Genomic DNA, 13,408 nt, shown 5'->3' with positions numbered 1-13,408 from the left:
TGAATGTAGCCCTAAAATACGGTACATTTTCAGACAATCTATTATATCTTCCTCTATAGACTCTTGGCCCAGCAGTACAGTCCCATGAACTGCGGTTTGAGGTCTGTCAGTTCTGTTTATTCATCACAAGATGGCGCTACTGATCAGCAAGCATGGAGAAAACTCAACATACACCTCTCATCACCTTCATCTACTGTGCTTCACTCTTGGTTCACTCGTACTGTTGGGACATGCCTTTGATGGCCGCACCGCGTTGCCATCTCACTTCTGACACCAATGTGGAGAATTCTACAAGTTTGCTAGGCGTTGTACTGAGGTCACTACAACAGTCTTTAACAGTCCTTCTACACTGCAGTATGGTCAGATTAAATTAGGAATTTACTCAATCATTTGTTTTTGTTCATTGAGCTCATTATCAATTTGTTAATTGAGCTCTAGTGCTTTAATAAGTCTGAAATAAAAACACAGACACGTTTTTTTTTTAACTAGGCAAGACAGTTAAGAACAAATTCTTATTTACAATGACAGCCTTCCCCGGCCAAACCCTAAACCAGACGACGCTGGGCCAATTGTGCGCCGCCCTATGGGACTCCCAATCACGGCCGGTTGTGATATAGCCTGGAATGGAACCAGGGTCTGTAGTGACGGCTCTAGCACTGAGATGCAGTGTCTTAGACTGCTGCACCACTCAGGAACCTTGATCAACCCATGCTTTTATTTATCTGTTGCATATAAAAAGTAGTATTTTCTGCTTTATATTTACGACTGAGGTTCAAAGCGTGATCTACAGCTCCACCCAAGTGACAGTTGGAGACTTAGCTAGATGTGTTTGTATTGCTTTTTCCTAAGAGTTTACTTAGCTATATGTGTTTGTATTGCTTTTTCCTGAGTAGACGTAGATGTTAGCTAGTCACTTTAATAATGCCATTTTAATAATGTTTACATATCTTGCATTACTCATCTCATATGCATATACTGTATTCTATACTATCTATTGCAACTTAGCCTGTGCCGCTCTGTCATTGCTCATCCATATATTTATATTTATATATTCTTATTCCATTCCTTTACCTAGATTTGTGTGTATTAGGTATTTTTTGCGGAATTGTTAGATATTACTTGTTAGATTTTGCTGCACTGTCGGAACTAGAAGCACAAGCATTTTGCTACACTCGCAATAACATCTGCTAACCATGTGTATGTGACCAATAAAATGTTATGTTATTTTATTTGTTTGTATTGCATTTGACTGCGTTGAATAGTGTGTGTAGATCCAAGAAGGTGTGGGTTTCATGACTACAGGAGTGTTTCTACATACCCTGCCCAGAAACTGCAGCCACAGATTAACAAAGGAGAATGAATGTCTTAGCCCCAGCACTTTCTACAGTAAGCGTCAGCACAGAGACCATGTATGGGTTGAAATGTCCTGCCATAAAACGTATGTCTCTCTAAAGCAGATGTAAGAGGAAAAATGCGTACTCACACACACAACCATGTACAATCGTAGACCCCCCCCAGGGGACAAATACCAGTGGTGTTATGTTTTTTTTCTCCCTTCTCCTGGGTCGTATTCATTAGTGAACATCGTAGCAAAATGTTTTGAAACGGAAAACGAAAACACATCTTCCTTGTTGGAAAAGTTTAAGTAGTCCCTCCCTGTTTCAGTCTGTTTTCTTCTGTTTGGTGCCTAGTGAATACAACCCTGGTATCGTTAGGCTCACTCCCCTGGTGTCCCTATGAAAAAGCTCTGAGGTGACATTTCATTTAATTTCATTCACTTTTATCATTTTTGTACAGAAGAGATTTATACATTGGGTAAGTATGGATCATAATAAACATTCTCTCAACAAGAGGTTTTCCAAATACACCAACACCATCGGATGATAGAGTAAGAATCCGTCATTTACAGAATGCAACACTACAATATGTACAGCTTAATAAATACATGGTTGTAAACAGAGACAAATGAGAAAAATCCATTAACAGGTAAGGTCGTCCGGTGAGGCAAGCAAAAAAAAACACAACAAAAAGATGGCCCGAGAAATGAAATTGTAAAGAAATATACCATTACCCAATAATAAAATATTAACATTTTTACTTTAAAATCCAGGTTCAAGTCTTTTCAATGTGGACATGTTTCCTTTTTTCTCCATGTATGACAGAAGTGTTGATTATAAGCATAGAAATATAATGGCTATAGAGTGACTATTATAGTCATTGTATTTCTATGGTCTACGTACATCATATCACCAGTACAGGAACAAAGAGTGTATTTTGCGAGTCCACATCATGTTGTTACGCTACAGGTTGTGCATTCTACAGTGCCGTCTTACTTAGGATGGCCAAACTGTGACAAAAACAAAGAATCCATGGCAACACTATTAACCACGTGTGTCTATATAATGCATTCATAGAGCCTTCTTTCACACCCATAATGGACTATAATAATGGGCTTTTCCTGGTTAAATATAGGTTTAATAAAACATATATTTTTTTATAAGCATTCATAACAGCTCATAACTCCTTAAATAGCCTTTATGAGGCTTCATAATGCATTACTACATGTGACTCAAAGACAGTGTTACCAAATCAATAAATATAAATAAAGAAATATTAAAACCCAACACAGAAACCACCTGACTTAATGGTGTGTGCTGCATTGTGCAAGTCCAGCAGGGGAGAAGAAGAAGAAGAAGGAGAAGAAAAAGAAGTTGTTTTGGCAAAAATATAAAAGCAATTTAGGGGTTGAAATGACATGTCATCCATATCTAGTCCTTCCCCTGAAAATGGAAAATATATTGCAATATGAAAGCTAAAACATAAAGCATCTGCAATTACTGTGCTACTACTTCAATTTAGTGGAATTATTTCCCGAATACCATGGATTATATGGGATTGTGTCCTCATATGAGGCATGGCATGTATGGAAGAGTCTGTTAATGGTTTTGATGCTATCAGTACAGTTATATACATATACACACATACCTATGAACTATTCAAATATGAAAGGTAGATTTTAAAACTATGCAGGTGATTCTCAATGTCCAATGTGAAATCCAATAAGACAAAATAATAATAATATTGGAAAAAAAACAAAGGCAAATATTGTCAAAGTGTTTGTCATTTTAGTAATCCTTATTGGATGGATGCTAGAGAGTTGAAATAGGCCAATTGAAGAGAGACGTGGGATACTGATGTATTACAACACAAAGGGTCAGATCCAGAGCCCATACAACACAACCAGGTATACATGTGTTGGAACACTTTAGAATACAGTCACTATTTTCATTTGACAAATATTTCAATTTTTTTGCAATACATACAGAGTGTACATGAATACAACCTTGTTATTTGTTTTGTGTAAAACATCAGTTTTATCATTAGCTCAAGTCCCTTTGTACTTCAGATGAATAAAGTTTTTAAATGATGAAATATAGAAGATATAGCCATGTGACTATAAGCTAAAGTGTTACAGATATCACTGATAACTGATGAGTGTTTATGGAAGCTAACTGAAGGTCAATGAGGGTTATGCATAATCCTTAACAGCTGAGAAAAATGTACCACCTATTTAAAAACAGATTTAACAATGTGTAGATAGACTGGAGAGTACTATTTGGATAGTATATTTGGTTGGATAGAACTAAATCACTACATACTCAGGATGTTAACAAGACCTACCATGTCATATTTAAATGGAAACATGGCCTACGTATATTATATACAATTATTATGTTCTTAAATTAAGGTCATTAGTTACCAGCTTCTTTCTGCTTTGAAAAATAAAAAGAGGTGGTACATTTAAAGCTGCAATAAAGTTAGAACCCCAACACTCTCAAACAGAAAACCACGCATGTTCATCTGAGATGCCCCTCTCTGAAATACCTGGGTGTGAAGATGAAGGAGAGCAAAAGAAAGCAGACTGAGTATAGAGAGCTTAGTCACATCCACTCAGGACAAGCACACATTCCCAGAAAGACCACACGCATTATTTTATGGCATAACATATCTCTTCAAAAAAAAAAATCAAGTTTCAATGGATGCAATATATGACAAAGAAGATTTAATTGAACATCTTCCTCTGCTCTTTTCTCTCTCTCTCTCTCTCTCTCTCTCTCTCTCTCTCTCTCTCTCTCTCTCTCTCTCTCTCTCTCTCTCTCACTCTCTCCATTAACAAAAGTTATCTACAAAAAGATTTCAGTTTTACTACAATACAAAAACTGAGGAGTCAAAAACAGCGTTTTCTACCAGTCTTGTTTCAAGGAAGACTTGAACTTTAGAAAAAAAGGTCTCTTTGAAATCCTCTTGCAAAGTATGTCTTTGTCTGTCTCTCCCTATAATATCCCTCATTGGTTTTTCAGATGGTATTAGTGGACTGGGGTCACCTTGCAGTTCAGAGGTCACCTTGCAATCCATCTTTCCCCCATCTGGCTGTCCTCCCATGACGCTACAGTTAGGACTGTTCCAAGCATCTTGGGTGTTGCCCATGTGCTCAGTCTTGGAGTCAAAGAACACTTTCTGTTTACTTCCTGCATTGACAGGAAGTGGTAGGAGATAGAGGAGAGGCGGGAGGTGGAGATTGGCCTTTGAACTCAAGGCGCCACCTCGCTCCCTATAGGCCGAACGAACCAAAAAGGTAAACAAAAAAGGAGGCAAGAAAGTCGACTAAAATATTCCTGAGTGTAAAAGTGTGGAGCTCCAAGGGAGGGAGTCCTGGGGGGAGGGGAGGTGTGGGGTCTGTGCCTCCATATCGCCTCCAGGTGGAGTGGAGTGAGGAGAAGACTGGGATTGAGGAGTGCAACGTGCGCTTTGGAACTATCGATGACGCCACATCACCAACATTGTGGCGATTACTAGTATTCACCTCGTCCCTTGATTCGCCGTTGTAACGCAACAGTCTCTCTCTCGCAGTTTGGCAACCCGCGCAGTTTCCCCTGCTGCTATGTATCGGCCGAACTTTGCTTCTCCCCTTCCCCCTCTCCCTCCTCATCCTCCTCCTCCAACTCCGCCATACTTGGTTCCCTGCGTACCCCTTCACTCTCCTCCACCTCCTCTACCACTACCACCTCCTCCTCCTCCACCTCCTCTTCCGGCTGCTCGTCCAACGGGATCTCCGTGGATTCCGAGTCCTGCGTGCAGAGCGTTTTCGAGTTACAACTATTCTCCTCGTCTTCTTCTGGTTGACTTCCACTGTCTTTCTCCGTGTCCGACTCTCCGTCTTCTTCCAGGGTGAGCTCGAACTGGAACTTGTCCCCTCCGGGGGGACGTCCGCTGCCGTCGTCGGCTTCGTCCGGGGCGGGCGAGGGGCTCTGGGGGATGATGCTCTGGTACCACTCCCTGTTGTCCTCCAGAGTGTCCAGGATGTCCTGAGCGTCAGGGTGCACCAGATCAGCCCAGGTCTCCCACAGAGGGTGGACGATGTAGTCGATGAACCCCACCTGGAGAGGGGTAGGAGGAAGGAGAAAAGAGGGAAAATAAAATGAATATCAGCTTGTTGTGCTTAAATAATTTGTCTGGACTGATATAAACTTGCTTTGTGTGTGTGTGTGTGTGTGTGTGTGTGTGTGTGTGTGTGTGTGTGTGTGTGTGTGTGTGTGTGTGTGTGTGTGTGTGTGTGTGTGTGTGTGTGTGTGTGTGTGTGTATATATATATACTGTATGTGTGTACTGTACTTACCTGGCTCTTCTGTACAGAGGCGTTGTGTTTGTCACACATGGGGCTGATCTCCATGCCTCTTTCCCTCTCCCTGTCCCCCTGGCTGAAGAACTCTTCCATGATGCGGTCGGTCCACTGGCGGTACAGCTGCAGGGGCTTGGTAGGGTTACTGAGATCCGCACAATGCACCATGTTCTGGAGGACCTGAGAGTGGGTGAAGAGAGATCTAGAATTTAAAACCCCAGTCCTCACATTTACTGAGGGAGCGTGCAATTGGCATTCTGAGTGCTGGAATGTCCACCTGAGCTGTTGCCAGAGAATTGAATGTTGATTTCTCAACCATAAGCCCCCTCCAACATAATTTTATAGAATTTGGCAGTACGTCAAACCGGCCTCACAACTGCAGAACACATGTAACCACGCCAGCCCAGGACCTCCACACCTGGCTTCTTCACCTGCATAATCGTCTGAGACCAGCCACCCGGACAGCTGATGAACCAAAGAATTTGAAACAGTCTTAGGGAAGCTCATCTGCGTGCTCGTCGTCCTCACCAAGTTCTTGACCTGACTGCAGTTAGGCGTCGTAATCGACTTCGGTGGGCAAATGCTCACCTTCGATGGCCACTGGCACGCTGGAGAAGTGTGCTCTTCATGGATGAATCCGGGTTTCAACTGTATCGGGCAGATGGCAGACAGCGTGTATGGCGTCGTGTTGGCGAGCGGTTTGCTGATGTCAACAGTGTGAACAGAGTGCCCCATAGTGGCATTGGGGTTATGGTATGGGCAGGCATAAGCTACGGACAACGAACACAATTGCATTTTATCGATGGCAATTTGAATGTACAGAGATACCATGACAAGATCCTGAGGCTCATTGTCGTGACATTCATCCGCCAGCATCATCTCATGTTTCAGCATGGTAATGCACGGCCCCATGTCACAAGGACTTGTACACAATTCCCAGTTCTTCCATGGCCTGCATACTCACCAGACATGTCACCCATTGAGCATGTTTGGGATGCTCTGGACAGCGTGTTGCAGTTCCCGCTATTTCCAACAACTTCGCACAGCCATTGAAGAGGAGTGGGACAACATTCCACAGGCCACAATCAACAGCCTGATCAACTATATGTGAAGGAGATGTGTTGTTCTGCATGAGGCACATGGTCACACCTGATACTGACTGGTTTTCTGATTCACGCCCTTACCTTTTTTCTAAGGTATCTGTGACCAACAGATGCATACTGTATCTGTATTCCCAGTCATGTGAAATCCATAGATTAGGACCTAATGAATCTTTGAAATTGTTGCATGTTGCGTTTATATTTTTATTCAGTGTATATACACCTGCAAAAGAAACAACGGTTAAAAGGTCAACTGCAAACCTCTGGCGTCATGCTGCACATAACATTCTAGAGAGAGCGAGAGAGAGCACTGGTGTTTCCCTCTGCCCCATGGCAACAACACCATTGAGAGAGAGAGAAATAGATAAAAAGATGGAGGGAGGAAGAGGATGAGAGAGTCAGGTAAAGATGTATTTTTATGGTAACTAAAAAGATGTATTTTTATGGTAACTAAAAAGATGTATTTTTATGGTAACTAAAAAGATGTATTTTTATGGTAACTAAAAATATGTATTTTTTAGAGTCAGTATACAACCTGACCATGATTACAAAAAATAGGTTGTTTGAATCAGTTTTGCCTGCAGGGTGGCCATATATGTAGTATCAGTAACAGCCTACCTGTATTCTGTCGTTGTAATTATCTAGTAGTAGCACTCCAGAGCTGGTGACTTTCTTGGTCTCCACCATGGTCTTCAGGTCCGCTAGGAGATTCATGTGCTTGGACATGTCAGTAGCTAGTACCTATAGAGACAAACAGCAACACCTTGGATTAGTTCAAGTGGGTGCTAGGCTGGAACTCACTCACTCACTCACTCACTCACTCACTCACTCACTCACTCACTCATTAGATAATTAATTAATAAATCAATCGATTCAGTTGTTAAGTTAATCCATCCATCTATTTATCCAAGCATCCATCCATCCAGCCACCAATCCATCCAACGTTCCATCCATCCATCCATCCACCCACCCACCCACCCACCCGACCCACCCACCCACCCACCCACCCATCCATCCATATCCCATCCATCCACCCACATCCCACCCATCCATCCATCCATATCCCACCCATCCATCCATATTCCATCCATCCATCCATCCATCCATCCATCCATCCATCCATCCATCCATCCATCCATCCATCCATCCACGCACCCACCCACCCACCCACCCACCCATCCATCCATCCATCCATCCATCCATCCATCCATCCATCCATCCATCCATCCATCCATCCATCCATCCATCCATCCATCCACCCACTCACTCACCATGTCTATGACCATCTTCCTGAGGGACTGCCGTTGTTTCTTGGTCAGGTTCTGGAAGATGTCACAGTTCTCTTCCTGAAGCAGCTTGAAGCCTACAGCCAGGTGGTGGTTCTCTAGGACTGACGAGTCATTGTACATGAGGGCCAGCTCCGAGTCTGGAGGGAAACAAACAGACAATACCAGCACATGGTTAGGAAGCTGTTTCTCTGATGCCATTTTCAATATAGTAAGTATAGTAAGATACTTTTCCAAGGTAATATTTATTAGGTATTTATATAGAAGCATGTACATTTTGGCGAGTGTGTGTAGATTTGATCTGGTATTTCTCTCTCGTTCTCTTTCTACACGTTGCACATTGAATAAAGTGAACAAAGTGAATAAAATGAATCAAATCAAACTTTATTTGTCACATGCGCCGAATACAACAAGTGTAGACTTTACCGTAACACAATAAGAATAACAATAACCAAGAATCATGTGAATAATGTGAATAAAGTGAATCATGTTAATAAAGTGAATCATGTGAATAAAGTGAATAATGTGAATAAAGTGAATCATGTGAATCATGTGAATAATGGCCCATGTTGACTCCAATGCTTCCCACAGTCGTGTCAAGTTGGCTGAATGTCCTTTGAGTGGTGGACCATTCTTGATACACACGGGAAACTGTTGAGTGTGAAAAACCCAGCAATGTTGCAGTTCTTGACACAAACCGGTGCGACTGGCACCTACTTCCGTACCCCGTTCAAAGGCACTTAAATATATTGTCTTGCTCATTCACCCTGTGAATGGCACACATACACAATCCATGTCTCAAGACTTAAAAGTAATTCTTTACCCGTCTCCTCTCCTTCATCTACACTGATGGAGGTGGATTTAACAAGTGACATCAATAAAGGATCATAGCTTTCACCTGGTCAGTCTATGTCATGGAAAGAGCGGGTGTCCTTCATTTTTACTATACTCAGTGTACGTGTACACTGTTAGATATTGGGGGCATCCTGGGATGTGCTTTTGGATGTCATTGCTGAAAGTGTGCGTTAGCTAGCATGCTGTAATTGTAATGGTTGCATTAGCTCCCCGCTAATTCAGTTATTTCCATGCTACAGGTGAATCTACAGCCATCAACACACTGTTGTCCTGCACATCTAATGCGCCTTCTTGTGTCTATCGTCAGAATAAACAGCGATCAACTGGGACCGCTGGCTGGACAGTCGCTGGCTGGACAGTCGCTGGCTGGACAGTTAAAAACAGAACGCAAGAGAGTTACGAAGTACGATCACATCTGTTACACTGATGCCGAGACCAGTCTTCTTGTCTTTGCTGGACAGCTGTTACACATGCACACAGTCACACACACACACACACACACACACACACGCAGTCACACACACGCAGTCACATAGTCACACACGCAGTCACACACACACGTAGTCACACACACACAGTCACACACACGCACGCAGTCACACACGCACGCAGCCACACACGCACGCAGTCACACGCGCGCAGGCACACACACGCACGCAGTCACACACAGGCACACAGTCACACACAGTCACACACACACGCAGTCACACACACACACAGTCACACACGCACGCAGTCACACACACAGTCACACACGCACGGAGTCACACACACAGACACACACACACAGTCACACACGCACGCAGTCACACACACATACACACACATGCACGCAGTCACACACACGCACGCAGTCACACACAGGCACAGTCACACACAGTCACGCACGCAGTCTCACACACACACACAGACACACACACGCATGCAGTCACACGCGCACGTAGCCACACGCGCACGCAGTCACACACACGCACGCAGTCACACACAGGTACAAAGTCACACACACAGACACACACACGCATGCAGTCACACGCGCACGCAGCCACACGCGCACGCAGTCACACACACGCACGCAGTCACACACAGGTACACAGTCACACACGCACACAGTCACACACACAGACGCACACACACACACACACACACACACACAGTCAAACACGCACACACAGTCAAACACGCACACAGTCACACATACACACCCACACGGCTTCCAAAGGGTGGGTCTAATTCGTTTGTTGCCTTGGCGGCAAGGCTAATACATGTTATGGCAAATGACGATTGCATAACTGGGGAGGTTTAAAATCAGTTCACTCTGTCTAGAGGACAGACAGACAGTCCAATCCCAACATTGTATAATCTTATACTAAGAATTAGGTTTCAATAGGAATCCAATTACCCTTCATTCTATCTACAATACCGTTTAGTTTGAATTGAGTTCATTTGTCTTTCAAGCCAACAATATTGTCATGGTCACACCAAACGTGTTCATGTCAATGTTCATAGGAGTTGGCTATTCAGCATATACAGATCTGGGACCAGGCTTCATGGCAGATAATTGTATGTATTCCATGTATTCCACCTATTATATGTATTATATGTATTCCATGTTTTATATGTATTATATGTATTCCATGTATTATATGTATTCCATATATTATATGTATTCCATGTATTATATGTATTCCATGTATTATATGTATTCCATGTATTATATATATTCCATGTATTATATATATTCCATGTATTATATGTATTCCATGTATTATATGTATTCCATGTATTATATATGACATGTATTCCATGTATTATATGTATTCCATGTATTCAATGTATTATGTGTATTCCATGTATTATATCTATTCCATGTATTATATGTATTCCATGTATTATATGTATTCCATGTATTACATGTATTCCATGTATTATACGTATTCCATGTATTATATCTATTCCATGTATTATATGTATTACATGTATTGTATGTATTACGTGTATTACGTGTATTCCGCGTATTATATGTATTCCATGTATTATATGTATTACATGTATGACATGTATGACATGTATTATATATTACATGTATTATATATTACATGTATTATATATATTCCATGTATTATATGTATTCCATGTATTATATGTATTATATATATTCCATGTATTATATGTATTCCATGTATTATATATATTCCATGTATTATATGTATTCCATGTACTATATGTATTATATATATTCCATGTATTATATGTATTCCATGTATTATATATATTCCATGTATTATATATATTCCATGTATTATATGTATTCCATGTATTATATATATTATATATATATTCCATGTATTATATGTATTCCATGTATTATATGTATTCCATATATTATATATATTCCATGTATTATATGTATTCCATGTATTATATATATTCCATGTATTATATGTATTCCATGTATTATATATATTCCATGTATTTTATGTATTCCATGTATTCCATGTATTATATGTATTCCATGTATTATATGTATTCCATGTATTATATGTATTGTATGTATTCCATGTATTATATTTATTCCATGTATTGTATGTATTATATGTATTGTATGTATTCCATGTATTACATCTATTCCATGTATTATGTGTATTATATGCATTCCATGTATTATGTGTATTATATGTATTCCATGTATTATATGTATTCCAGGTATTATATGTATTGTATGTATTCCATGTATTATATTTATTCCGTCTATTATATGTATTATGTGTATTGTATGTATTCCATGTATTCCATGTATTATGTGTATTATATGCATTCCATGTATTATGTGTATTACGTGTATTATATGTATTCCATTTATTCCATGTATTACATGTATTGTATGTATTATGTGTATTACATGTATTATGTGTATTACGTGTATTACATGTATTCCGTGTATTACGTGTATTCCATCTATTATATGTATTACATGTATTATATGTATTCCATATATTATATGTATGCCATGTATTATATATATTCCATGTATTGTATGTATTCCATGTATTATATGTATTTTATGTATTATGTGTATTATATGTATTCCATGTATTATGTGTATTATATGTATTCCATGTATTATATGTATTCCATGTATTACATGTATTCCATGTATTATATGTATTCCATGTATTATATCTATTCCATGTATTATATGTATTACATGTATTGTATGTATTACGTGTATTACGTGTATTCCGCGTATTATATGTATTCCATGTATTGTATGTATTCCATGTATTACATCTATTCCATGTATTATGTGTATTATATGCATTCCATGTATTATGTGTATTATATGTATTCCATGTATTATATGTATTCCAGGTATTATATGTATTGTATGTATTCCATGTATTGTATGTATTCCATGTATTATATTTATTCCGTCTATTATATGTATTATGTGTATTGTATGTATTCCATGTATTCCATGTATTATGTGTATTATATGCATTCCATGTATTATGTGTATTACGTGTATTATATGTATTCCATTTATTCCATGTATTACATGTATTGTATGTATTATGTGTATTACATGTATTATGTGTATTACGTGTATTACATGTATTCCGTGTATTACGTGTATTCCATCTATTATATGTATTACATGTATTATATGTATTCCATATATTATATGTATGCCATGTATTATATATATTCCATGTATTGTATGTATTCCATGTATTATATGTATTTTATGTATTATGTGTATTATATGTATTCCATGTATTATGTGTATTATATGTATTCCATGTATTATATGTATTCCATGTATTACATGTATTCCATGTATTATATGTATTCCATGTATTATATCTATTCCATGTATTATATGTATTACATGTATTGTATGTATTACGTGTATTACGTGTATTCCGCGTATTATATGTATTCCATGTATTGTATGTATTCCATGTATTATATTTATTCCGTGTATTATATGTATTATGTGTATTGTATGTATTCCATGTATTCCATGTATTATGTGTATTATATGCATTCCATGTATTATGTGTATTACGTGTATTATGTGTATTACGTGTATTCCGTGTATTATATGTATTACATGTGTTATATGTATTACATGTATTATATGTATTCCATGTATTATATGTATCATAAGTATTACATGTCACATGTTTCTGAAATGATTCACATTTTCCACCTTTTTTATAAGATGGATTCATGACAAAGTAGCTCTGGGGCTGCTAACCCATTCAGGGTGTGTCTGTGTGTCTGTTTGTGTGTGTCTGTGTGTGTGTGCACGAATGTGTGACACACACACACAGCCAGGCACACACACACACACACACACACACACACACACACACACACACACACACACACACACACACACACACACACACACACACACACACACACACACACACACACACACACACACACACACACACACACACACACACACACACAAGCATA

The 13,408-nt window shown here is 39.4% G+C and overlaps 1 protein-coding gene across 1 annotated transcript in view; it reads right to left on the bottom strand.

Annotated features, from left to right (window-relative positions):
• Positions 1-1,778: 1,778 nt before the first annotated feature.
• LOC120026496 (cAMP-specific 3',5'-cyclic phosphodiesterase 4D-like) overlaps positions 1,779-13,408 on the bottom strand; it is a 164,594-nt gene continuing 152,964 nt past the window's right edge. The window contains exons 12-15 of the mRNA XM_038971376.1: positions 8,051-8,205; positions 7,398-7,520; positions 5,677-5,859; positions 1,779-5,438 (exon numbers count right to left, since the gene is read on the bottom strand). Of these exons, the coding sequence (XP_038827304.1) occupies positions 4,941-5,438; positions 5,677-5,859; positions 7,398-7,520; positions 8,051-8,205 (959 nt within the window). The 3' untranslated portion in view covers positions 1,779-4,940. The remainder of the gene's footprint in view (positions 5,439-5,676; positions 5,860-7,397; positions 7,521-8,050; positions 8,206-13,408) is intronic.

The sequence above is a fragment of the Salvelinus namaycush genome, chromosome 31 (assembly GCF_016432855.1).
Source record: "Salvelinus namaycush isolate Seneca chromosome 31, SaNama_1.0, whole genome shotgun sequence".
Taxonomy (NCBI): Eukaryota; Metazoa; Chordata; class Actinopteri; order Salmoniformes; family Salmonidae; genus Salvelinus; species Salvelinus namaycush.
Note: the sequence above shows the minus strand (reverse complement) of the source record. Positions and strands in the feature narration are given on the sequence as shown.